Genomic DNA, 26,173 nt, shown 5'->3' with positions numbered 1-26,173 from the left:
CCTCAAGGTACGGTATTAGGGATTTAAACCTGCATACATATGTAAGTAGTTGTGTCGTTTTAAAAGAAAGTATACATATATCGTACCTATTTTAAAAATGTGGAAGTACCTAAGAGTACGATACGATAAATATGCTGAAGGCAGACAGATAAAACATTTTCACATTTAATACTTATGTATATACATGTGTAAAGATTACTAAAGAATTAACGAGAAAGAATAAAACAAGAAACCTTTATCACAATTTTATTGTTATACAACACTATAAATACATTAACTGCATATAATCGTGTAAATGCACCACCGGTCCCGAGTTAGTGCTAACAGGCATAGACTATACCTAAACTTAGGCCATGGGAAGCTTCCTTTTTCTTCATGCATTAAACGATTGTACAACTCTGTAGATGGCAGCACCGCTACCGAAACCGATTTCTTTTTGCACATCACCAAATTACGGCGTAACCATATAACAAAAACAAAAAGACTATCTAGTTTTTTTACTGAAAAATATATTTTGATAAATATTAATAACATTAGAAACGACGTTTCCCAATGGCCTTGTACAATAATAAAAAGAATATAATACAAAACAGCTAGTATAATACAAGCTCAGGTACTTACTCTAAATTTGATCAATCGTTAAATAACAACGTATTTACATCGAGCGCTGTCCGGCCAGCGTGACGTCTTTAACTTAGGAGACTCTAGTATTGCAAAAATCCATTCTGTTCGATTCCTGGGAGACATTTGATTCCATGTCAAAGTAAGTTAAAATGTCAATAGTAGATCAGATATTAGACGTCTGTAGCCGAATAGTGACGCGGTGACGTCACGCCCTTCCCCCTCTACTTCAGCCTCTTCATAATCAAGTCTATCTGCTCGTCCACGCGTTGGCTCACCCCCCTGTGATAAAAAAAAATAGATAATCACCCAATGTACCAGATTATTATAATAAATTCAAGTATACAGAAGTTGGGTCGGAGTGGGAAGGCCTAGACGAACGTATCTTGATCAAATTAAGGACGTCCTGGCAAAGGGTCAGGTCAAGAGTTCCCGAAATCGTCGAGCTTACATGAAGAGAGGTATGAAAGTGGATGAAGCGAAGAAAGTATGCAGAGATCGTGGCAAGTGTATAGTATATGGTCTCTGCCTACCCTTCCGGTAGAAAGGAGTGATGTCATGTATACAGATTTGGTGTGATGTAGAAAATTGCCTAGCATTATTTTAAGCCCGCCGGGGAGCCCTGCAGCAGCTGCAGCGAGCTAGTTGGAGCGGCACTGACCGGAAGGCGTCGGGCGCGGGCCCCACCAGCTGTATGAGCTGCGGCCCGTCGCCGGGAGCCCTGCAGCAGCTGCAGCGAGCTAGTTGGAGCGGCACTGACCGGAAGGCGTCGGGCGCGGGCCCCACCAGCTGTATGAGCTGCGGCCCGTCGCCGGGAGCCCTGCAGCAGCTGCAGCGAGCTAGTTGGAGCGGCACTGACCGGAAGGCGTCGGGCGCGGGCCCCACCAGCTGTATGAGCTGCGGCACGTCGCCGGGAGCCCTGCAGCAGCTGCAGCGAGCTAGTTGGAGCGGCACTGACCGGAAGGCGTCGGGCGCGGGCCCCACCAGCTGTATGAGCTGCGGCCCGTCGCCGGGAGCCCTGCAGCAGCTGCAGCGAGCTAGTTGGAGCGGCACTGACCGGAAGGCGTCGGGCGCGGGCCCCACCAGCTGTATGAGCTGCGGCACGTCGCCGGGAGCCCTGCAGCAGCTGCAGCGAGCTAGTTGGAGCGGCACTGACCGGAAGGCGTCGGGCGCGGGCCCCACCAGCTGTATGAGCTGCGGCCCGTCGCCGGGAGCCCTGCAGCAGCTGCAGCGAGCTAGTTGGAGCGGCACTGACCGGAAGGCGTCGGGCGCGGGCCCCACCAGCTGTATGAGCTGCGGCACGTCGCCGGGAGCCCTGCAGCAGCTGCAGCGAGCTAGTTGGAGCGGCACTGACCGGAAGGCGTCGGGCGCGGGCCCCACCAGCTGTATGAGCTGCGGCACGTCGCCGGGAGCCCTGCAGCAGCTGCAGCGAGCTAGTTGGAGCGGCACTGACCGGAAGGCGTCGGGCGCGGGCCCCACCAGCTGTATGAGCTGCGGCACGTCGCCGGGAGCCCTGCAGCAGCTGCAGCGAGCTAGTTGGAGCGGCACTGACCGGAAGGCGTCGGGCGCGGGCCCCACCAGCTGTATGAGCTGCGGCACGTCGCCGGGAGCCCTGCAGCAGCTGCAGCGAGCTAGTTGGAGCGGCACTGACCGGAAGGCGTCGGGCGCGGGCCCCACCAGCTGTATGAGCTGCGGCCCGTCGCCGGGAGCCCTGCAGCAGCTGCAGCGAGCTAGTTGGAGCGGCACTGACCGGAAGGCGTCGGGCGCGGGCCCCACCAGCTGTATGAGCTGCGGCCCGTCGCCGGGAGCCCTGCAGCAGCTGCAGCGAGCTAGTTGGAGCGGCACTGACCGGAAGGCGTCGGGCGCGGGCCCCACCAGCTGTATGAGCTGCGGCCCGTCGCCGGGAGCCCTGCAGCAGCTGCAGCGAGCTAGTTGGAGCGGCACTGACCGGAAGGCGTCGGGCGCGGGCCCCACCAGCTGTATGAGCTGCGGCCCGTCGCCGGGAGCCCTGCAGCAGCTGCAGCGAGCTAGTTGGAGCGGCACTGACCGGAAGGCGTCGGGCGCGGGCCCCACCAGCTGTATGAGCTGCGGCCCGTCGCCGGGAGCCCTGCAGCAGCTGCAGCGAGCTAGTTGGAGCGGCACTGACCGGAAGGCGTCGGGCGCGGGCCCCACCAGCTGTATGAGCTGCGGCCCGTCGCCGGGAGCCCTGCAGCAGCTGCAGCGAGCTAGTTGGAGCGGCACTGACCGGAAGGCGTCGGGCGCGGGCCCCACCAGCTGTATGAGCTGCGGCCCGTCGCCGGGAGCCCTGCAGCAGCTGCAGCGAGCTAGTTGGAGCGGCACTGACCGGAAGGCGTCGGGCGCGGGCCCCACCAGCTGTATGAGCTGCGGCCCGTCGCCGGGAGCCCTGCAGCAGCTGCAGCGAGCTAGTTGGAGCGGCACTGACCGGAAGGCGTCGGGCGCGGGCCCCACCAGCTGTATGAGCTGCGGCACGTCGCCGGGAGCCCTGCAGCAGCTGCAGCGAGCTAGTTGGAGCGGCACTGACCGGAAGGCGTCGGGCGCGGGCCCCACCAGCTGTATGAGCTGCGGCACGTCGCCGGGAGCCCTGCAGCAGCTGCAGCGAGCTAGTTGGAGCGGCACTGACCGGAAGGCGTCGGGCGCGGGCCCCACCAGCTGTATGAGCTGCGGCACGTCGCCGGGAGCCCTGCAGCAGCTGCAGCGAGCTAGTTGGAGCGGCACTGACCGGAAGGCGTCGGGCGCGGGCCCCACCAGCTGTATGAGCTGCGGCCCGTCGCCGGGAGCCCTGCAGCAGCTGCAGCGAGCTAGTTGGAGCGGCACTGACCGGAAGGCGTCGGGCGCGGGCCCCACCAGCTGTATGAGCTGCGGCCCGTCGCCGGGAGCCCTGCAGCAGCTGCAGCGAGCTAGTTGGAGCGGCACTGACCGGAAGGCGTCGGGCGCGGGCCCCACCAGCTGTATGAGCTGCGGCCCGTCGCCGGGAGCCCTGCAGCAGCTGCAGCGAGCTAGTTGGAGCGGCACTGACCGGAAGGCGTCGGGCGCGGGCCCCACCAGCTGTATGAGCTGCGGCACGTCGCCGGGAGCCCTGCAGCAGCTGCAGCGAGCTAGTTGGAGCGGCACTGACCGGAAGGCGTCGGGCGCGGGCCCCACCAGCTGTATGAGCTGCGGCACGTCGCCGGGAGCCCTGCAGCAGCTGCAGCGAGCTAGTTGGAGCGGCACTGACCGGAAGGCGTCGGGCGCGGGCCCCACCAGCTGTATGAGCTGCGGCCCGTCGCCGGGAGCCCTGCAGCAGCTGCAGCGAGCTAGTTGGAGCGGCACTGACCGGAAGGCGTCGGGCGCGGGCCCCACCAGCTGTATGAGCTGCGGCCCGTCGCCGGGAGCCCTGCAGCAGCTGCAGCGAGCTAGTTGGAGCGGCACTGACCGGAAGGCGTCGGGCGCGGGCCCCACCAGCTGTATGAGCTGCGGCCCGTCGCCGGGAGCCCTGCAGCAGCTGCAGCGAGCTAGTTGGAGCGGCACTGACCGGAAGGCGTCGGGCGCGGGCCCCACCAGCTGTATGAGCTGCGGCCCGTCGCCGGGAGCCCTGCAGCAGCTGCAGCGAGCTAGTTGGAGCGGCACTGACCGGAAGGCGTCGGGCGCGGGCCCCACCAGCTGTATGAGCTGCGGCCCGTCGCCGGGAGCCCTGCAGCAGCTGCAGCGAGCTAGTTGGAGCGGCACTGACCGGAAGGCGTCGGGCGCGGGCCCCACCAGCTGTATGAGCTGCGGCCCGTCGCCGGGAGCCCTGCAGCAGCTGCAGCGAGCTAGTTGGAGCGGCACTGACCGGAAGGCGTCGGGCGCGGGCCCCACCAGCTGTATGAGCTGCGGCACGTCGCCGGGAGCCCTGCAGCAGCTGCAGCGAGCTAGTTGGAGCGGCACTGACCGGAAGGCGTCGGGCGCGGGCCCCACCAGCTGTATGAGCTGCGGCACGTCGCCGGGAGCCCTGCAGCAGCTGCAGCGAGCTAGTTGGAGCGGCACTGACCGGAAGGCGTCGGGCGCGGGCCCCACCAGCTGTATGAGCTGCGGCCCGTCGCCGGGAGCCCTGCAGCAGCTGCAGCGAGCTAGTTGGAGCGGCACTGACCGGAAGGCGTCGGGCGCGGGCCCCACCAGCTGTATGAGCTGCGGCACGTCGCCGGGAGCCCTGCAGCAGCTGCAGCGAGCTAGTTGGAGCGGCACTGACCGGAAGGCGTCGGGCGCGGGCCCCACCAGCTGTATGAGCTGCGGCACGTCGCCGGGAGCCCTGCAGCAGCTGCAGCGAGCTAGTTGGAGCGGCACTGACCGGAAGGCGTCGGGCGCGGGCCCCACCAGCTGTATGAGCTGCGGCACGTCCGCCGAGTGCGCCGCGAGCCGCGCCAGCGCCGCCAGCGCGCGGTGCAGGTGCGGCTCGCTGGGGGAGCCCTGCAGCAGCTGCAGCAGAGCCAGCGCCAGCTCCGCGCACACCTCGTCGAACACCTGCTTGCATATATACAATCATCGTACTTATATTATCATGCACTCACATTGTGATATGTAACTAAATAGCACGGGAGGTTTTGTAGGGAGTCAAAAAAAACAGTATTGTATGAGTACAGTAAGGGTGAGGACCTTAGACGCGGATAGCTGGAAGGTTGGTAAAGAGCCATAGGTTGATGGTGGGATTAACTTTTATTTCATATGTATATATAACCACTGCGCCCATGCCGCCTCCGCCGGGCCGAGCAGACCCAAGAACTCCAAGGCTTGACGTTGCGAAAGATGATATGCGAGAAAATGGTCTTAAAACTGAAAACGTTGTAGAAAATGGAAAGAGAAAAGCGGACTTTTTTTAAACTTGATAAATATTGAAGAAACAATACCGAGAACCTATAGGGTGTAAGGTTGTCACAGCAAGACATAACTCAGAAATTAAATCTATAATTCGTTTGTAGAACTATAGCTAAAGGGGGCGTCTTAAAGCTATTAATATCACACAATGCGAATAAAGATAATTATATTGTCTGTAATTATGATAACATTTATGTAGGTTTAGAGAACAATGTGAATAATTAGCAAGGGCGCCTATTGATATAGTTGTAGGCTGCACACCGCGTGCCGCACTAAACTATGAACAATTTCATACAAACACATATTATCACGTCTTAATCCCTTGCAGAGTAAACAAAGCCAACATACTTGAAAAGGTTTAAAGGTCACTTTAAACTATGGCTTAATGAGAGAATTGTGTTTCACATATTGACAGGTTAGTTCATGCTTCGGTAAAACGTTAATAGGTTATTATAACGCTTATTTACCTCTATAATGGTTTCTATCAACAATATATTTATCCTTAAATAATGATGTTGTAACAACTGTGTCGTCTAAAGGACATAAATAATCTTTTCTAGAGTAAAAAATTAGTGAGTGCATATCATGTCCTTACACACTAACTAATGATTTGTAATATACTACGGCGTATATCCGTATCGCTTTTAAACGCCGCGCTTATACCAGAGTGTTATAAACACGAGCATAATGAAGCGAGCGGCGTGAGCGGCGCCGCGCGGCAGGTGATCCCGCGCAAACACGCGGAGCAAACATTCCCAATATTATTTATGAAGCCAATGTCAGTATTACATATTTATTACAGTTTAAGCATATTTGCTGTTACTCAATCTCCGTCACCTCTGACGGCGAATGTCAGCGCCAAAACGCGTGGACTATAAGATAAAAATTATAAAGTTTATTGATATGTTCTTCTTTGATTACGTTCTATAAATGTGCGGGCTCCACAGCCTTGAAAACAAATCACTAGGATGTGCAAACATTTCGAGATTGCAAAAATTAAATGTAATATGTACATTGACTTTTTCAACAATTGCAACAATGATTATTGCTGCAGGTAAGACAAATAATTTGTAACAGAGAAGCGATTTCATAGAATATTTACTGGTGGCTTTGCCTTCCCCACCCAACACTTTTCATTTCTTTCTTTGGGAAGACATTTTATCTGTTTTGGGTTGAGGGGAAACGTAGAATATTTACATGTATCACGTAACGTTTTAATAAAAGTTTTGAACTCTGCCGTATGTTTTTTGTTGTCGGTGGTTCTCGGTGTTTCTCGGGGTTTCTCGTTTTAAGAAATTGTACCTTGGACTTGGCTTTCCGCGGCAGCAGGTCCCGCAGCGCTTTGCCCACGCTGAAGCGCTGCAACAAGCAAAGCGCTGCAGCGCACGTCTTGTGCACGACACACCTGTATCTCACAACGACGAATTCTACTTTTAACTACCCACTAACCCACTAGTATTAACTAATTCAAATAATTGGTTTTGTGTCTTGTAATGACTAATGACGCGATTTATTAGCTTATTCCTTTATATACAGTTTAACAGGAATATGCAAAATATAAAAAAGCCGGTTTGAAATACGCCGCTAAATTAATGTCTCAATATCATCTTCATGGTAGATTTTCGCCCTCTCTTCACGCTTATTAAATATGTGTTTGAATGCGCCAGTAATGCGCTTTTGTGAAAATTAATATAAAATGTACTTATCATAAAATATGATACATGAAATAAAATAAGAAAATCAATATAATATCATAAAAAAATTATTGTAAATAGTAATAAAATCAAAAAATACGCTTTGGTAACAAAGCTAAATACGTAAATACTCATAAATAAGAACGCCGTTGTGAAATACAAATATGTTACATAAATACTTCCTGGTAATGTTATTGTATGTGCGTATCAAATTAAATAAAATAAATATGGCAATGATAACATACTAGAAGTGAAACAGAAGCGGTCGAGATAGCGTCGTCTACATTTAGTGATGGTATTTTGTTTTCGCGAAGTGGCAACACCAAGCAAGAGTAGAGAACATAGCAATACCACATCAAGGCCTTCATACAATGAGCGTATTCTTCACATGTCAGCACACGATGTTAATTGTCCGTTCTATACGACTAGACGTTGCCCGCGACCTTTACAATAATTTCGAAATATTTTACCTAAATATTTTTGTTTAATTTACAAAACTGACTTTGTAACCAAACGAAAATTTTTATAACGATTCATGTTCCTTTCAAATTCCGGGAAAATTGTCCCGAGAGGAAACGGTCAAATTTTAATGAGACTAATTAAATCAATTAATGGAAATGAAAATTGTCTATATTAATACGCTTACATCCAGCGCTGTGTACTCGGCGCTGGTGACACGTAGCGGGTTTCCCGCGCTCTGCGACATCTCATATTCGTAAACAATCGCTATTTAGATAACGCGTGTGTATTGAACTTGCCGCTTACTGGTTTGTTTTTGGAACACGATTTGATAGTCAAATGTTTAATATAAAACGTACCTACTACCAAATCACTAATAAACCTCTATTTTTTGCGCCTCCTTAGTCGCCCCCTATATACATATATGAGAACTTAATTTTAACAGAACTTGAATATAATAATGCAATTATTTTATTCTGCTTGTGTTTTATAACCCCTTAGGGGTAAATAAGCAATTTTCTGTCAGATTCACAGTGACACAGTTTAAGATAGGTAAAACTTTTTCTAACAAACATATAAAGCGAAATACATCCCCGAAATATTAAAATTTGTAAAAAATAACGTAATTCTTTTTATATTATATCTTCTATTTGTTATATTTATAGGTATAACATTGCAAAAAACGCTATCAGTTTGTTTAGTCAACAAATGTCATAAAATTCATTCATTTGATGAAATCAAATAAAGTAATCGCACGGCAAATATGTGCCGAGTACCAAGTTGTTTGTATAAATGCCACTTTTTATTGTTGGCGAAATGTCACACATTACATGCGGCTGTAAGTCACTGTAACAGTTTCTGCTAAATTGTTGGTACATAGTCAATATACCAACAATTTAGTACGGCAGGTAAATTACACGGGGTGTATTTTCGTAAATATATCGATTTCACTGGTGCACTCCTGAAATTTCTTTAAATATTTTGAAATTACTTGCACGTATTGCAATTAAACCGGAATATAAACAACACAAAACATATTTTGTATTTGAATAAATTTCATACAGAGCAGCATCAATCACCTGATCGCTCGATTTAGAAAGGAGAGCATTAAACAATTGTGTTTAAGTTTGTCAGAGATGAAAACATTGATTTTTAAAAAGGTACCAGGTAGAGATATAGGTCAAAATTTTACTCTACCGGGAAGTTGCAGTAAAACTGTTTAAGTTATACGAAGGTTTGTTAAGTTGTTAGCTGGTGCGAAAGATGGAAGGCTGATTATTAATAGTATTCAGAATAATATAAGACTACAGAAGTACTTGCGAATGTGATGTCTTCAACATTCTATAGACAAAATCTCGGTGAAAAAGTGTAAGAAACAAACAAATTCGTCCGTCCGTTCAAAAACGGAACTTAGTATTTTACAAAAAAAAGCAGCAAAACAAAATCCTCCAATATGAAACTCATTCACATTCGCAGAGTTTTACATTTAAGGATTGTGCGCTTCATTGCAATACCTTAAGATCCAGTTTTGAATGGTAATTATAATATGGGGTTGGTGGCGAGGGTGGTGGTGGTGAGGGTGGTGGTGGTGGTGAGGGTGGTGGTGAAGGCTGGCTGCGATACTGACCACGGTCTTTACCTCCTTGGTGGTGACGTTGTGCATGAGCGCCGTGCCCAGCTCGCGCAGCTCCTCGTCCTCGCTCAGAGTCGCGTGCACGCACACCTACACACCGACACATACATACAGACACGTCTTTATCCCTTGCGGGGTAAATAGAGCCGACGGGCTCGAAGAGACTGAAAGGCCACGTTCAGCTTATAGCGATAGGATTGAGATACAAGTAGTGACTGGTTGCTAGCCCATCGCCTAAAAAAGAATCCGAAGAGTCTTAGCTTTTCCCTTGATTGACTGGTACAATCTTTTTTCATCATACATACCAACATGACACTAAACAGTTATATTAGTATTTTGTAAAAAACAATAATTAAAAAAGTAGTCGCATCCATATATTTTCAACACAACAAAATTATTATTATGTATTTACTCGTAATTAGATTTATTCTATTACGTTATTAAGTAATTTATATTGTTTTAAGCCGTTTTCATCACCCCAATTCCCCGGGAACTACCTTAGTGGTGGCTCGGATGTTGGAGAGCGGCTGCCCGAGGTGCTCCCACTCGCTGATGTACAGCAGCCACTCCGACGACGAGATGTGCTCGAACAGGTTGCACATCTACAACAAGCGGCGGTGATCTCAACATGGGGAACATTCCACTTCATGGTCAAAGGCATACCCCGGGCTCCTCTCCGGAGTGATGAGGGTGCAACCGGGACTTAAGCCAGGAGGAAGGAAATGAGAAACATTTCATTTGATACATACATTTAATCACGTCTACATCCCTTCCGGGGTAGACAGAGCCAGCAATCTTGAAAAGACTGATAGGCCACGTTTAGCTGTTTGGCTTAGTGACAGAATTGAGATTCAAATAGTGACAGGTTGCTAGCCTATCGCCTAAAAGAAGAATCCCAAGTTTATAATTAATCCCTTAGTCGCCTTTTACGAGATCCATGGGAACGAGATGGAGTGATCCTAGTCTTTTATTTTATTGGTGTTGAAACCACACAGCACCAATAAAACATTACCGGCACTTTACAATAGGACCACTACATAACTATATCTGTTCCTTGGGTGCCGTAAAGGGCGACTTTTCTTGTGGGCCAAGAGCAACCTGTCAATGAATCTCAATTCAATCACTAAGCCATACAGCTAAAAGTGGTATTTCAGTCTTTTCAAAACTGTTGGCTCTCTTTACCTCGTAATGGGTATAGACGTGATAATATTATGTTTGTATGAATGAAACAAAAGAAATATCTCAGTGAAGTAGAAAGGCGGAAGTCACCATCACATAGTATATGTAAATTAGGATTCATGTAATCAATGCAGTCCCAAATATGCAACATCACCTTGAAACAAAGTGCATGCTGAACAGAGACCAACGAAATAAGATAAGGTTGGACAAAGAAAGCTAATTATTTAAACATTACTTATAAAAAGTGATCCGAGATGAGTTCTCAGAAACAAAATGTATTGTACAAGTTTGTTTTGAGATATCTAAAACTTTAAATTGCGCAAATCATTCCTCATTAAACATTTTATTTTACTGTTCTACTTAATACCGCGTCTTTGGTGTTTATTACAGTATAATATTTTTTTATAACACTTTAAATGATTCGTAAATAATCACAAGTAAAATATTGACAGTGAGGGAATTGTAGAAATGGGTGTTCCGCAAGGATTTCTAATTTATTTATTTCCGGTGAGTGAACAAAACCATTTTGATATTATACTTTACCATAATATAGATTAGATTTCTTGCAAAGGATCAGACGGGATTCGCTTCGATTAAAAACCTGACCCACCCAATCCAGGATCATGGTGGTGCGGCGGGGAGCAGCACACACGCACACACACACGCACACTCACCAGCAGCGCCAGCGCGCGTTGCTGCGGCGCGGGCAGCGCGTCGATCTGCTGCGCGTAGTTGAGCAGCGCGTGGTGCCGCCGGTCCTGGTGCAGCAGCAGCGACACGTCCTCGCGCAGCGCGGCCGCCGCCAGGCAGCGCAGCGCCGCCTCGCGCGCCTCCGCCGAGAAGCTGCTCAGAACGCGACCTGCCGACACCGACAAACTAGCTGCATTCGCCTGAGGAGAGACATTGTCTCTTCCTCCTTCCCTCCCTCTTCAAACAAACGGGTCGGAGTACAGAGTCAAGTTTCTATGCAGGCGTTCGTATCTTTCTGTATATGAATTGCTCTGTGACACCTGGCTGTAGCCACACGACGCCACAGACCTTCATCGCTTACGCCTTTTTTGCACCGAGGCTTTAACCATTCTGTCACTTTTCTTCTGACTAAGAGAATATGCAAAACTTTTATACCAAATTATCTGAACACCTTTCACGAAACTTCTTTCCAGAGAATTCTGCAGCGACATGTAAAAAAGCGACAGTGAGCTCACCGATGAAGCTGAGGAAGTCGTCGCCGAGCACCCAGCTGCCCTCGCCCTGCACTAGGTACTGCTGCAGCTCGTCAACACTCTGCTTGTCCTCCGCGGAGAGTTCAACGCCCTCCAGCGACTTCTGAAACTTCTCGAACTCAGCAGCGCCCTGACCAGGAAATAAAATTGTTTTAGCTTCTGGTATCGAATCGTTCTTCGTTCAGTGGAAGAAAAGGTTTATAAACTTGGAATTCATCTTTTAGGCGATGGGCTAGAAACCAGCCACTATCTTAAACAAGCGGCTTTATATATAATTATTTAGTTGGTTATAATGATAAATTTCCTGATAAAGAATATCAGAGTAATGTCAAAATCAGCGCATCGTCGCTGGAAGCCGCGGACTTTCATAATTGCAGCGAGGCATTACTTCTAATTACTTACTATCGTCGAAATCGCATAACTATTAAATTCAAATATTAATGAAAATATTTCTGGCCATTAATATTGTTTGTTGAAACAAACAAAACACGTCATCTTGAGCATACAGGCGTAGAGTGTTCTCATTAAACCCGCGAGAGTTGACCCATTTTTAAAGCTTGCCGTGTATTTATAGACCGTGTGAGAGCGCGGCGGGTCACGATTAGTCCCATGCGTTGGTCGCAGCAGGAGCACTTGCAATATTATGTGCGGGTATGTACGTGTACGTGTTTATGGTGCCTCCCACGCGGGACGAAATCACAGCGACGACTGTTAGGGTTGGCAAGATTAACACGTGCAAAGTCAATTTCTTAATTTCAATTTTAAGTTTAGAACAGATTTTTCAGTCATAAAAACATAAAAAACATTAGTTTCAATCAGCCGTATACAACTAATATTTTTATGTCTATATAACTATCATATTTGAGGTTATATTTAACTATCATTCCAGGTAGGATCACTGTCGTCTATGTAATACAGGCTGTCTATCGAAGCTAACGCAACCGGGACACTAACGCTAGTATGGTGATTGATATCTTTGTGCAGTGACAACCCTACGCCGCTGGAAAGTTCCGGGCGACGCTACCTCGCGCCGCTCCCGCCGCGACAACAACACGATGTGATTCACACCGAATGGTCGCGCCCTCCCACCCGGCCGACTCCGGTCCAAGTTCTAATTCCACCTGCCGCGTCAACTCGCCCATGATATCACCTAAACTTCACATTATACCCACACCTTTACTATCTTTAAAATTACTACATAATTTTCGCTTCTATACTTTGAGGTTTTGTGCAGAGCGGTGACGATGTAACAGGAACTTACGCCGGGAGGAACAACAATTTTCGCTTCTATGCTTTCCATTCTGTACACTCGACTGTTAGCTCCAAAGTTCGCAGACCACTGCAATGCAAGTTGCTGACTACCACCCTTTAGATTTATAATACTAGCTGTCACCTGCGACTTCACCGCCGTAAAACGTACTCTCACAAAAAGAAGCCTTAGAGAGCTGGGGGGATATTTTTTTACATACCAGTTTTTAAGTTCGCGCAGTGGTTTTCGCGTTTGCAAGTACAAACATACACAAATCTGAAAATCTGATTTTGTTTCATTAGCTAAACCTCAAGATGTGTATCGGCGCGCGCGCAAAACATAACAAACTTCACGATTGCATGAAAACTAGGTCAGTAAACTAACATCATTCAATTATAGAACATTTTTACCGCACGCGTTGTTTACGTTCTCCTGTTATTTATAATGTACTTACGAGTTTAAAAATTAGAAAAAGAAAAAAAATTAAAGCTTAAATCAATTGACCCGAATCCCACTAAATATTAAATTTTTCAAGTTATCATTTGCTTGCTTTGTGTAAACAACACGTATATTTTGCTTTGAACCTGCTTGGCTTTCGATAGATGATAGTTTTATTCTGAATACCACAACAAGAACAAAACAAACAATCTAAGATCCCAGGAAGGTCCCACACAAACCTGAAAGTAAAGTTTCAAGGTTCTCCCACCAAGGCCTTGCAGCACATGTCCCAGCCCTGGGGCACACGATAACACGTGCTCAAAGAAGGGTTCGCTGATTAGATTTAGTTAGTTTTGAGGAGTTTTCGAAATGCTATTTAGGTCAAAGTCTAAGCCAGGTGGAGAAGTTCTTTGTAGGGACCCTTTCCATCATCAGAGAAAAATGGAGGAATCGTCGATCAGGGGCAATGGACCGTTCCGGGTGAAACATAGCCGATTATACTTTCTCCAACATGTAGTGTGAGGCACTAAGACGTGATATATATGTTCAGATGTAACTCACGTCGATGTCCTTGTAGACGATGGGCGGGTCGCGGCTGCGGCGACGCTGCTCCTCCTGGTGGCGCTCGTCCTCCAGCTCGGCGCCGAGCCCCGCGGCGCCCGCGCTGGGCCCCGCGCGCGACACCAGCTCCTCGCCGAGGCTGGCCTCCACCGCCTCCGCCATCTCACCGGCACCTGCACACCACCTACAGATATTACCAGAAACCACGCTCCGGAGCAGGCTCTTTAACTGTATTTTTATGACTACATATATACATGTAATCACGTCTTTATCTCTTACGGGGTAGACAGAGCCGACAGTCAAAAAGACTAAATGGCCAAGTTCAGTTGTATGACCCTATGATGGAATTGAAATTTAAATAGTGACAAGTTGGTAGCCCACCACCAAAAAGAAGAATACTAAGTTTAATAGCCTTTCCCATTCTCTTGAAGCTAATACACGGAAAATTTTTCAGATAAAATGAACATCGGCAGGTACAACAGTACGCACTTCAGTACCTCTCACCTGCAAAAGTCCATGCATAATTCTTCGTAGAAAATGTGGGAAAACTTGTATATGTACTTTTGTAGGTGACTAATGTTTAAAGAGATTGAAATGCGATAAAGCCGTCTTTCATATTTAAATTTATTAAATCTATGATATTGTATGTTTTACGGCGCAATAAAGTGATGTACACATCTATTTGGATTGTTAAAGGGTGTACACATCAATCTCGCAAAAGGGTTTTTGGATATCGCTACAAGGCAGCTTGTGGTCTTATATGTAACCCGGCGGATGTCTGCAAGCATGGGTTTTAAACAAAAAGTGTCGTTGGATTCGTGCGGTTTTGAAATTTAGAAATACACCTAAGCAAAGTAAGCAGACTTAGGATTATAATACTTTATGAGTGTATGCACCAAAGTTATTTCAAACGTGACGATAGGCTGCTGGAATGTGACGAAGGAATGTTGGTCAAAATATAACTGATACACATTCTTAAGAACTTGCAGGCACTTGCTCTTTCATCACAAAAAATCGAAAATAACCTGAAAAATCTTCCTTTTGAAATCGGCTACTTGAATTTCGAAGCACTCAATTGGTCACCACACTGGTTAATATCAGAATAGACGTAAATACAATGTCGGCTGCACGTGGCGCCACACTAACCTACGAGCAACTTCCGAAACGGGGACGCGCCGAAATAGTTCGGGAAAACCCGGTGCGGGGAAACTTCGGATCCTGAGAATGTGACGGGACAGGCAGCAGAGCCTTCCTTCTGCGACGGGCGACTGGAGCGGAGGCGCTGCGCGGGCGGCCGGGCCGGGAATGGCGGCCGGACGCGGCTTTTGGCGCGCCGCCAGATTGCTCCCAACTCTAATTATATTTATAATCCCACTTTTCAGCAGGATGAGATCCTGAACTTTCGTGTTTATGCGTTTTTCGCCATTAGTGCTTTACGTCCTTTTTGTGAGCAAAGTGGAGGCGGAAATGTGAGTGTGGAGTGTCGACCTCATTGCAGATCGTTCCTCCGCTCCCGAGCCCCGCCACGATCGGGATCAGCGGTCAATCACACCGCGCCGGCGCAGCGGAACTCTCGGCTGTCTAGGGTTCCGCAGTAAGTATCAACTATTTTTATAAAATGCCGGTAAAACAATGAGTATTTTAATTCTTACTCGAGACCCGCCCTGACTTATACATCAAAACCACATGTGAACCATTTTGTATTTTAAATACGCATTCGTAACTCTCAATGCAACTTCGTCGATTTTGGGTACTAAGAACGTAAACGATTTGTTTAAGGTACGTTAATCTAGGATATTATTTAATTATTTGCGATTGGGGTTTATCCTACGTCTTGATAACATATGTATATCAATCAATGATCAATAAAAAAACACAGAACCCTTAGTGTAGCAAGTAATTAAAAGACCGGCAGCCGCCGCGCGTCGCTTGTCACCGTGCCAGCTACTCGCGATCGAATTATCTTCGTGGACGAAAGCATTATTGTGTCGCACGCGGTGTCGATGTGTTTGCGCCGGTTGCGATGTACGACATCTCGCTTGCTACAAACTTTGGCTAATCATTATGTGATCATGGACAAATTGCTGGAACACTGTATGGACTGAGAACACAGGTCAATCAAGAATTATTCTCTTCTGTAACTCTTGTTACGACGTCGGTTTACAAAAATACGATAAAAGTAATACACATACATAAAATCACGTCTTCGTCCCTAACGGGGTGGACAGAACCAACAGTTGAACGTGGCCTTTCAGTCTTTGTGACGAAGACTAAACGGCCACGTTCAGCTGTATGGGTTAATAATGGAATTGAGATTCAAATAGCGTTGGCTAGCCCATCGCCTTAAAGAAGAATCTAAAGTGTTTATCAGCAAACCCCTCTCCTTTTACAACACCCATAGAAAAAAAAGGACATGGATATCCTGCTTTAAAGTGCCGGAACCACACGGCCCCATAAAATAATTCAGTTTGAGAATAACACGATTTCCAGAGATAAAAAGTAATAATTAGTAATTGCAACACCGCCATCTGTTGGCGTGTATGCGCATGCGCGTGCCCGTTGGCGGATACTCTCAAAGGAAGTTACCAATGAGCATGCGTGTAGAACGTTTGCCCGATACGTCTCAGCAATTGTTAGTTGTCTCCTTGAAAGATCGCATAAGCAATACTGAAATCATTTGAAAGATCGCATAAGCAATACTGAAATCATAAGGCAAACAAAAGTGACCGAAGTCGACTGGACTGCTGCCACCTTGAAGTGGGAAACTGTTGGAACGACGGTGGATGAAACTCAGATAGCACACTAGACTGGACGCTATCGTAGGAAGTTGCTGTTAAAAAACATTACGAGAAGAATGGAATGTATCAGGGAAAATTGGTTAAAAAAGTGTTCCAAATGTATGTACTGACCGTCCCCGTGGCCGTCCCGCATCAGTTTCTTCCTCTTCTTCTCCTTCTTGCGCTCCTTGCGCGCCAGCTTCTCCGCCAGCGAGCTGCGGCGCTGCTCCAGCTCCGCGGACTGCACCCTGTGTCAACATACATACATATAATCACGTCTATATTCCTTGCGAAGTAGACAGAGCTAAATCTTGATAATACTGGTACGCCACGTATAGCTAATAGAATTCAGATTCAAATAGATATAGGTTGTTAGACCATCGCCTTAAGAAAGAAGTAAGTAAAGAGATAGTGGTCCTATTCTTTTCTTTTCTATTGGTGCTGATCTATATCTAGTCCTTGGCACACACGGCTTAGGAGATACCTGGGCCACCACCCATACATCAATCAAGCGAGGTGGCACAGCATCTCCTGAGCCCGCCGTGAAAAACATGGCCTAGACACACTTGATGATAATTTGAAGAATAAGAAGGTCCCGTTGGCTGGATGGTCCAAGGTCCGCTGTCTCCGCTTCGATAACGCTCTACTGGCCCGTGCCAGCAACGGAGCTTAGTTTCAGCCCAATGAAACTTTGAATATAATATTATATTTTTGTTTACAGTTGTATATTTTTGAGTAAAGACTCAAATCTACATGAAACGCGTTCCGGCCACATCTCGAGAATGGTCCTAATATGTGGGGACAAACCTTTGGCGATGGGAATTAGATACGGTGAAAGTGACATTCATTGTTAGCCCATGCCATCGCCGAAAAGAAGAATTCCTAACTTAAAAACCTTTCTTTTTAATTAACTTTTACAAGTTTTGCACACATTTTACAAATAAGAAGCCGTCGACAGAATGCTACTTTATTTTTACTACGTACCAGACTAGCACGTTAAGCCTACCGTGTACGTACACTTTGTGAAAGCCTAACGTCTCTGGTCTTCTAATCTTTCATTGCGAATGTGACCCCTTTCGTCTGTTTGCAACAATCAGAATGTTTTGTTGAAATGCGAACAACTTAGTTCGAATAGGTATGCCCAATGAAAAAGATAAGGAATTTTTTGGGAACCTAATCTTTTACAAAAATTGCAGTCATCACTTCAAATTGAGCCGTGTGAGTAGGGCATGTGGAGAAGAAAAAGAACCTGTGTATCACCAGATTTATTCCCGAATATTGATAGTATGTCTTTAACTCTCATGTTTAAAAATTTTTGCAGACGGGTAAACGTTCTTGTATATGAGGGCAGATGCGTAGTTAGTTGGGACTCTGTACTAGTAAGCTTGTGCGGGATTCGAATCGGCGTATTTAAAGCTAGACTTTATACACTAAGTAGCAAATGTAAATGAAAATACCCAAACATATAGTTAAATTTTTTTAATAAATTAATTATTGGTTATAACGAGATCAATGGAGTATCATTAACTACGCGCCCGAATACAATAACGTACGCGATATCATTATAGTCGCAGTGTCGGGCAGCGCCGAGTATCAGTGTACAACAATGTCACCGTGTGGCCGTCAGCACGGCGCGCGGCCGCGGGCGCGGCGCCGGCGCAGCGCGCGCGCGGCGAGCAGCGCGGCCCGCGCCAGCGCCGCCAGCGCGCGCGCCCCGCCCCCGCCTCCCCCGCCTCCCCCGCCGCACCTGCACCACCACACTCGTTACGCCGGGGGTGCACCACTTTGTGCGATATGTTCTTGTCAGCTTTTCCAATATATGTGTCTTTTGGTAGGAATTCAATTATTAATCTATCTATTTACCACTACGCGACGATAATATCGAATCTTTAAACAATTCTCGTTATAATTCACCATTTTTAATTGAAAATGACCGTTAATAAGAACCGTAACGCGAGACCATAAATTCTTATTGTCCCTTTTATCGAAGACGCATAAACTAAAATCCTAGTGGTTGTGTACTTAAAAATCGTATAAAACGCACGTATACAGCAAAGAATAAGGAAATATTAATAATTTGTTTAAAGACGCAAATTACACCGCACAAAAAACTCTGTTCGCAAACTAGAAAGACAATATCATAATTTAAGAGTATCTTAAAATGAGAGCATAAGCACATTTACCTATTATAAGCGTAAAAGTCAATCAAGAAAACGGCTTATAAACTTGGAATTCTTGGACTTGGCGATGGGATAGCAACCTTACACTATCTGAATCTCAATTCCAGCATTAAGCCTTCCAGCATTAAGCCATCCAGCTTAACATTCTCATTCGAGACTATTAACACGGTCTACCCCGTAAGGGATAAAACATATTATATAGTTCACCCTAATGATGGAACTGATTCAAATAGTGACATATTGGATGGCGAGTAGTTAAATTTTGGGATATTTAGAATTAGGTTTAGTTGAAACAATCCTGCGGTGGGATGGGCCATTCTACTGGAACGTCGGTGGGCGAATTGGTAAGGCGCCCGATTAAAATGCGTGATGCGCATAAAGGCACAAGTTCAAATCCCACCTCGGTCATATACCAATGACTATTTTCGAAAGAAGTTGCGGAATTCAAATGGGAGTTGCTTCGTGAAAAACCCTGACTCACCCAATCCAAGATCCATGGTCAAGAGCGTACCCCGGGCCCTTCTCTAGAGCGGGAAGCTAGCTAGGAGGAAGAGAAATGGGCCCTTCTACTCTAATAGTATATCAAGTCTATGGTGTGTAGTAGAGTGCGGTCACCTGGCCTCCTCGATCTGCGAGTTGAGCGTGAGGAAGTCGGGGCTGTCCTGGCGGCTGCGGCGCACGCCGTTGGCGAACACCGCCTGTCGGAACACGGCGCAACGTTACAATCACAATACATCACAAGCATGATTACTCAATGACGCGAAGGCTATATTCAGCTGGACGAAATGATATTCAGTGGCAGGTTGCTAGCTCATCCTCTACAAAAAGATTCCCGAGTTCATTAGCCTTTTCCTTGACTCTTTGTTTCTTCTTGTGTTAGACCTGGTTTCATCCTCACCTACCATGGTAGGTAACCTAACCTTTGTACCCCAGGCTTATTATCATGATAGAAACCTGGGGTGCAATAAAGGTTAGATTTCCCCGCAAAAGGTGCGGAGGTCAGACAGGGGTCGCTTCGTGTAAAACTCTGACTTACCCGACCCAGGATCATTGACAAAGGCGTTCCCAACTCATCATCAGAAAGGTGATGCACGGTCTGTATAGTGTGTCGCTCACCTGCCCCGGCGGCCCCGGCAGCAGGTTGTCCAGCAGCGCCTGCAGCGCGAGCCGCTGCGGGCCGCTCAGCACGGTCTGTATAGTGTGTCGCTCACCTGCCCCGGCGGCCCCGGCAGCAGGTTGTCCAGCAGCGCCTGCAGCGCGAGCCGCTGCGGGCCGCTCAGCACGGTCTGTATAGTGTGTCGCTCACCTGCCCCGGCGGCCCCGGCAGCAGGTTGTCCAGCAGCGCCTGCAGCGCGAGCCGCTGCGGGCCGCTCAGCACGGTCTGTATAGTGTGTCGCTCACCTGCCCCGGCGGCCCCGGCAGCAGGTTGTCCAGCAGCGCCTGCAGCGCGAGCCGCTGCGGGCCGCTCAGCACGGTCTGTATAGTGTGTCGCTCACCTGCCCCGGCGGCCCCGGCAGCAGGTTGTCCAGCAGCGCCTGCAGCGCGAGCCGCTGCGGGCCGCTCAGCACGGTCTGTATAGTGTGTCGCTCACCTGCCCCGGCGGCCCCGGCAGCAGGTTGTCCAGCAGCGCCTGCAGCGCGAGCCGCTGCGGGCCGCTCAGCACGGTCTGTATAGTGTGTCGCTCACCTGCCCCGGCGGCCCCGGCAGCAGGTTGTCCAGCAGCGCCTGCAGCGCGAGCCGCTGCGGGCCGCTCAGCACGGTCTGTATAGTGTGTCGCTCACCTGCCCCGGCGGCCCCGGCAGCAGGTTGTCCAGCAGCGCCTGCAGCGCGAGCCGCTGCGGGCCGCTCAGCACGGTCTGTATAGTGTGTCGCTCACCTGCCCCGGCGGCCCCGGCAGCAGGTTGTCCAGCAGCGCCTGCAGCGCGAGCCGCTGCGGGCCGCTCAGCACGGTCTGTATAGTGTGTCGCTCACCTGCCCCGGCGGCCCCGGCAGCAGGTTGTCCAGCAGCGCCTGCAGCGCGAGCCGCTGCGGGCCGCTCAGCACGGTCTGTATAGTGTGTCGCTCACCTGCCCCGGCGGCCCCGGCAGCAGGTTGTCCAGCAGCGCCTGCAGCGCGAGCCGCTGCGGGCCGCTCAGCACGGTCTGTATAGTGTGTCGCTCACCTGCCCCGGCGGCCCCGGCAGCAGGTTGTCCAGCAGCGCCTGCAGCGCGAGCCGCTGCGGGCCGCTCAGCACGGTCTGTATAGTGTGTCGCTCACCTGCCCCGGCGGCCCCGGCAGCAGGTTGTCCAGCAGCGCCTGCAGCGCGAGCCGCTGCGGGCCGCTCAGCACGGTCTGTATAGTGTGTCGCTCACCTGCCCCGGCGGCCCCGGCAGCAGGTTGTCCAGCAGCGCCTGCAGCGCGAGCCGCTGCGGGCCGCTCAGCACGGTCTGTATAGTGTGTCGCTCACCTGCCCCGGCGGCCCCGGCAGCAGGTTGTCCAGCAGCGCCTGCAGCGCGAGCCGCTGCGGGCCGCTCAGCACGGTCTGTATAGTGTGTCGCTCACCTGCCCCGGCGGCCCCGGCAGCAGGTTGTCCAGCAGCGCCTGCAGCGCGAGCCGCTGCGGGCCGCTCAGCACGGTCTGTATAGTGTGTCGCTCACCTGCCCCGGCGGCCCCGGCAGCAGGTTGTCCAGCAGCGCCTGCAGCGCGAGCCGCTGCGGGCCGCTCAGCACGGTCTGTATAGTGTGTCGCTCACCTGCCCCGGCGGCCCCGGCAGCAGGTTGTCCAGCAGCGCCTGCAGCGCGAGCCGCTGCGGGCCGCTCAGCACGGTCTGTATAGTGTGTCGCTCACCTGCCCCGGCGGCCCCGGCAGCAGGTTGTCCAGCAGCGCCTGCAGCGCGAGCCGCTGCGGGCCGCTCAGCACGGTCTGTATAGTGTGTCGCTCACCTGCCCCGGCGGCCCCGGCAGCAGGTTGTCCAGCAGCGCCTGCAGCGCGAGCCGCTGCGGGCCGCTCAGCACGGTCTGTATAGTGTGTCGCTCACCTGCCCCGGCGGCCCCGGCAGCAGGTTGTCCAGCAGCGCCTGCAGCGCGAGCCGCTGCGGGCCGCTCAGCACGGTCTCCGGCTGCCTCACGATGTGTTTCGGCACGTGTGCGCCGCACAGGAACTGAGCCACTTCCTCACTGAAATGGTTGCAGTTATGCTCCAGAAGCCTGTACTCGCTCCCGCTGAAAAAGAAAAAAAAATGCATTATTATTCTACGTATGTGTGTACGTCGCAGACTTGCGACGTTGTTTTTTTTTTTGTTGACACTGTTTTCATACGTTGATTCCACGGGAACAGTGTACGGTGTACAGTGCATCGCTCGTACAACTTTCTTCCGCGGGATGGATAGTACTCTCATCATAGTACTTACACGTATTACGCGTGTACGAAGTATAATTAGTAAGGATTTAGTCGCATTACAACCAACATTCAAGTGAAAAAAGGTACAAGTGCCACAGTGATGCGTCTCGTCCATCACATGACACCAATAAAATACAAGTATACAGCGACATTCGGCGACACACGTATTGTCAGGAAGATATTCTCCCTGCCAGCCAGCCATATACACTCTATATTATATAAAGTACTATAAAATGTCCTCGCTGCCAGCACTCTGTATAAACATATCGCTGCAGTGATACATTGCGAGCATGCGGTCGGTTATTGTGGCGTGTCATTGTTGTACCGACAATAAAGTGTACTATTTATTGAATTATTATGACAGAAACATTTTATAAGAACGAAGCGATCCAACGTGTGGACAAACATCACATGCACACATGCAGCACGTCAGGGCTAATACTTCGGAACAATAAGTTAAAACTAACTTTAACAATGGGTAATTTAATTACCTAGTGTATATTTTAAAGTACTAATACTAAACCATCTACTATTGGTTTTGCCTGTACTTTCGGAATGAAAGTTATTTTAAGACAGCCGCGTTATAGCCGCGACTGAAGTGAATCGTTAACATAGTTGTGTCACCGTTGCCACATCGCGGCGCCAGCGCAACGTGAAGTAGAGTTTAGATAATATGCCGGTGCCGTAAATATCGATACAAATTGGAAAGCCTTTTAACATTTATCAGGTTTCTATCTTTTCGTTTGTTACAATTTATTGAGTAACACCGCCTGGATACATAATGGCTATGGTAAAAACCACCACAAAAGTCCAGTTAATAATATGGGAATTATAAATGTATAATTCCCATATTATTAATGCATAATATAGTAGCATAGTATAGTAATAAGGGCTAATGCTTGTAGAAAAAAATTTATGACATCTGCCAGGCATCACATTTTTACCATGCATAATATAGTAGGTGCGTCGCCGCAAACTGCTGGAAGTGTGATTATTAGCGACAGCCGTTTTATAGCATTCCGCGGGTTAAAATAGTCACATTCCATTCGATATGGCGAGAGTGATGGAGAGCAGCTATAGTGGAGTAGTCTAAATAGTAAAGACGGCCACCATGTTCCCCGAAAATGTCGTCAATTAGTTTATTTCATTAAAACAATTAAGGAAACTATGGTATATTGAGAATACATTCAGTCAGAAAAGTATCGGGAATGGATTATTTATTTATGGTTCCAAATTCAAATTTTTGTTTTTTTTGTTGTTGTTAGATTGGCACAACTGTTTTCCATTTTGGCGCGGAGTTTGAGTTGCATCTGTTGTTTACATTAAATACAGTGCTATTTTTAGTTATATCATATCTAGTGTGTATTGCTAATTTCATAATGGATAAAAACATCGAACAAAGAGTTTGTCTTAAATTTTGCATTGCCAATGGAATATCGTGTTCGGAGTCACTGAAAATGTTACAGAAGGCTTACGGTGAATCGACTTTATCAAAAACTCGTGCTTATGAGTGGTACAAAGCGTTCAAAAGCGGTCGAGATGTGATGGAAGATTTGCCTCGCTCTGGTAGGCCATCAACGTCTGCAACTGAAGTTAACATCACAAAAGTGAAGGAAATAGTGACTGAAAATCCTCATTCAACTTTGAGAGAGATAGCCACCGAACTTTCTGTATCTCACGAGTCGATCCGTACCATTTTAACTAATAATTTGGGTATGAAACATGTTGCCGCTCGGCTAGTCCCAAAAGACCTGAATTTTTTTCAAAAACTCAATCGCATGAGAGTCGCTGAGGACATGCTAGAACGAGTCAATTCCGACCCAACATTCATGAAACGCATTGTTACTGGTGACGAGACGTGGGTTTACGAGTTTGACATGCAAACTAGTCAACAAGCTTCGAAGTGGCGCCTTCCAACTGAACCGAAACCGAAAAAACCACGCCAAAGTCGTTCAAAAGTCAAAGTCATGTTGACTGTTTTCTTTGACTATCGCGGTGTTGTGCACTCGGAATTCTTGCCGGAAGGTCAAACGGTAAATAAGGAATATTATTTGAGTGTTATGCGGCGTTTAAGAGAGCAAATCCGACGAAAAAGGCCAGATTTGTGGAAAGAAAATTCTTGGATTTTGCACCATGATAATGCACCTTCGCACAAGGCCATCATTGTGAACGAATTTTTAACCAAACACTCAATAAATACCATCAAGCAACCTCCATATTCACCAGATATGGCTCCAGCCGACTTTTTTCTTTTTCCTAAACTCAAATTACCACTTCGTGGCACCCGTTTTCAATCGGTAGAAGACATAAAAGAGAATTCGCGGCGAGAACTGACCTCAATTCCGGAAACAGCGTTTAAAAAATGTTTTGATGATTGGATTATTCGTTGGCGTAAGTGTATCGTTTCTAAAGGAGCATATTTTGAAGGTGATAAAATAAATTTGGATGAATAACAAACAGTTTGTGTATTATTGATCTTTTCCTGCTACTTTCTTGACAGAGTAGTATGTATAATGACATAGAGCTATACTGACGTGTAGGTGGTGGTGGCGAGCCCCTGCAGGTACTCCGCGAACACCGGGAACGGCACGAAGGTCTGCCCCAGGCGCTCCACCTGCTGCGGCGCGCCCAGCTGCAAGCTGCCCTGTACAGTATGAAAGTATTGCTTTATTTCAAGTTCCTTCTACCTTACAGTACAGTGGAGCAAAAACATCTGCCGCTTTCGTGCAATTGCGCAGGTATCTTCTTGAAGAAATGTCAAATGTCATTGTTGGAACATGGAATTCCCATTTTACCGTGACATTTAAAAGTGGTGCCGCGTGCGCTCACCACCGCCGCTTACGTGATAGGGCTGCCCCTCTCGTACAAAAAGTGCATGAGGATATTCAAGACTTGTAGTGAAATTTGCATTAAAACACCCAGTTTGATTAATAAGCTGAAGACAAAAATGAGTGAAAACCGACAACAACTTGGTGATTAAACCTGAATGTGTAACCATCATCCAAAAAGGATGGATTATGTTTTCAGAAAGGCAGCCGAACTCAAACAGGAGTCGCATTGTGTGAAACCCTGACTTTCTCACTCCATAGTAGTCACAGATGGACTGAGGTCCTCTCCAGAGGTGAGAACACAAGCGGGATTAACGCTATGAAAGGTTGATGGTGACAGTCGAATTTCATTTGTGAGTCGTAATGATATGCAATAAAGATTTTGAATTTAAATATGAATTCGTGAGTCGTGTATCCACGGGCGGCGCCAGCGTCCTGTGCCCGTGGCAGCCCTACCCGATGCACCGCGTATTTCGGGCGCCGGCCCCTCTCGCGTGCACTCCCGTCCCGCTAATAATAACTGGGTCACCGCCACTTCCGCACCAATCTTACATTCCCGCAATATTATCTCTTTCCATATTGTTATTCACATTTCAGAGTACAGCGAATCTTATTGATGTCTTCAGCGTCATCGGCGGCGTCTCCTCTCCAGCGTGGCTGCTCTGCACGACATCTACCGGCGCCAACAAGTCAAGTTCGATCTCACACAGTCTCGACCCACTGCAGAGTACAAGCATCTCCACTTCCGCGCCTCCGACACAACATCGTCGGAGCCGCGGTTCCCCGGGCATGTTCCCTTTAGTGGCGGTCGAGCCGAATCACGATCACCGCTCCCGCTACAGGTACATTAGTAACTTGGCGAGAAATTAATTAAATGAATTATTTTACTAAGCTTTCCGTATCACAAGATAGATGTGGCGCATTCTTCTAAATAACAACATTTAAACAATAACATACTCGCTACAGCCAAGATGTCAATGTGGCGCCTTGCGGGCCGAAATAGACTGTTGTTTACAGACACTATAAGGTAACCAGCAAGGAGACCCCTACTAATGAAAAACAAACCAGTGCGTATCAAGCATAACCTGGTGATGCGAAATACTAA

At 48.3% G+C, this 26,173-nt stretch overlaps 1 protein-coding gene across 6 annotated transcripts in view; it reads right to left on the bottom strand.

Annotated features, from left to right (window-relative positions):
* Positions 1-231: 231 nt before the first annotated feature.
* LOC106136737 (uncharacterized) overlaps positions 232-26,173 on the bottom strand; it is a 30,150-nt gene continuing 4,208 nt past the window's right edge. For 4 of the 6 annotated variants that reach the window (XM_013337372.2, XM_013337374.2, XM_013337375.2 and 1 more), the window contains exons 4-15: positions 24,775-24,884; positions 21,879-22,062; positions 19,478-19,560; positions 16,815-16,930; positions 13,906-14,078; positions 11,640-11,787; positions 11,109-11,293; positions 9,753-9,857; positions 9,262-9,345; positions 6,772-6,828; positions 4,946-5,118; positions 232-903 (exon numbers count right to left, since the gene is read on the bottom strand). In XM_013337372.2, the coding sequence (XP_013192826.2) occupies positions 846-903; positions 4,946-5,118; positions 6,772-6,828; positions 9,262-9,345; positions 9,753-9,857; positions 11,109-11,293; positions 11,640-11,787; positions 13,906-14,078; positions 16,815-16,930; positions 19,478-19,560; positions 21,879-22,062; positions 24,775-24,884 (1,476 nt within the window). In that variant the 3' untranslated portion in view covers positions 232-845. Of the gene's footprint in view, positions 904-4,945; positions 5,119-6,771; positions 6,829-9,249; positions 9,346-9,752; positions 9,858-11,108; positions 11,294-11,639; positions 11,788-13,905; positions 14,079-16,814; positions 16,931-19,477; positions 19,561-21,878; positions 22,063-24,774; positions 24,885-26,173 lie in introns of all 6 variants that reach the window. The other 2 variants (XM_013337376.2, XM_013337377.2) reach the window with 2 other exon arrangements.

This window comes from Amyelois transitella, chromosome 12 (assembly GCF_032362555.1).
Source record: "Amyelois transitella isolate CPQ chromosome 12, ilAmyTran1.1, whole genome shotgun sequence".
Taxonomy (NCBI): domain Eukaryota; kingdom Metazoa; phylum Arthropoda; class Insecta; order Lepidoptera; family Pyralidae; genus Amyelois; species Amyelois transitella.
Note: the sequence above shows the minus strand (reverse complement) of the source record. Positions and strands in the feature narration are given on the sequence as shown.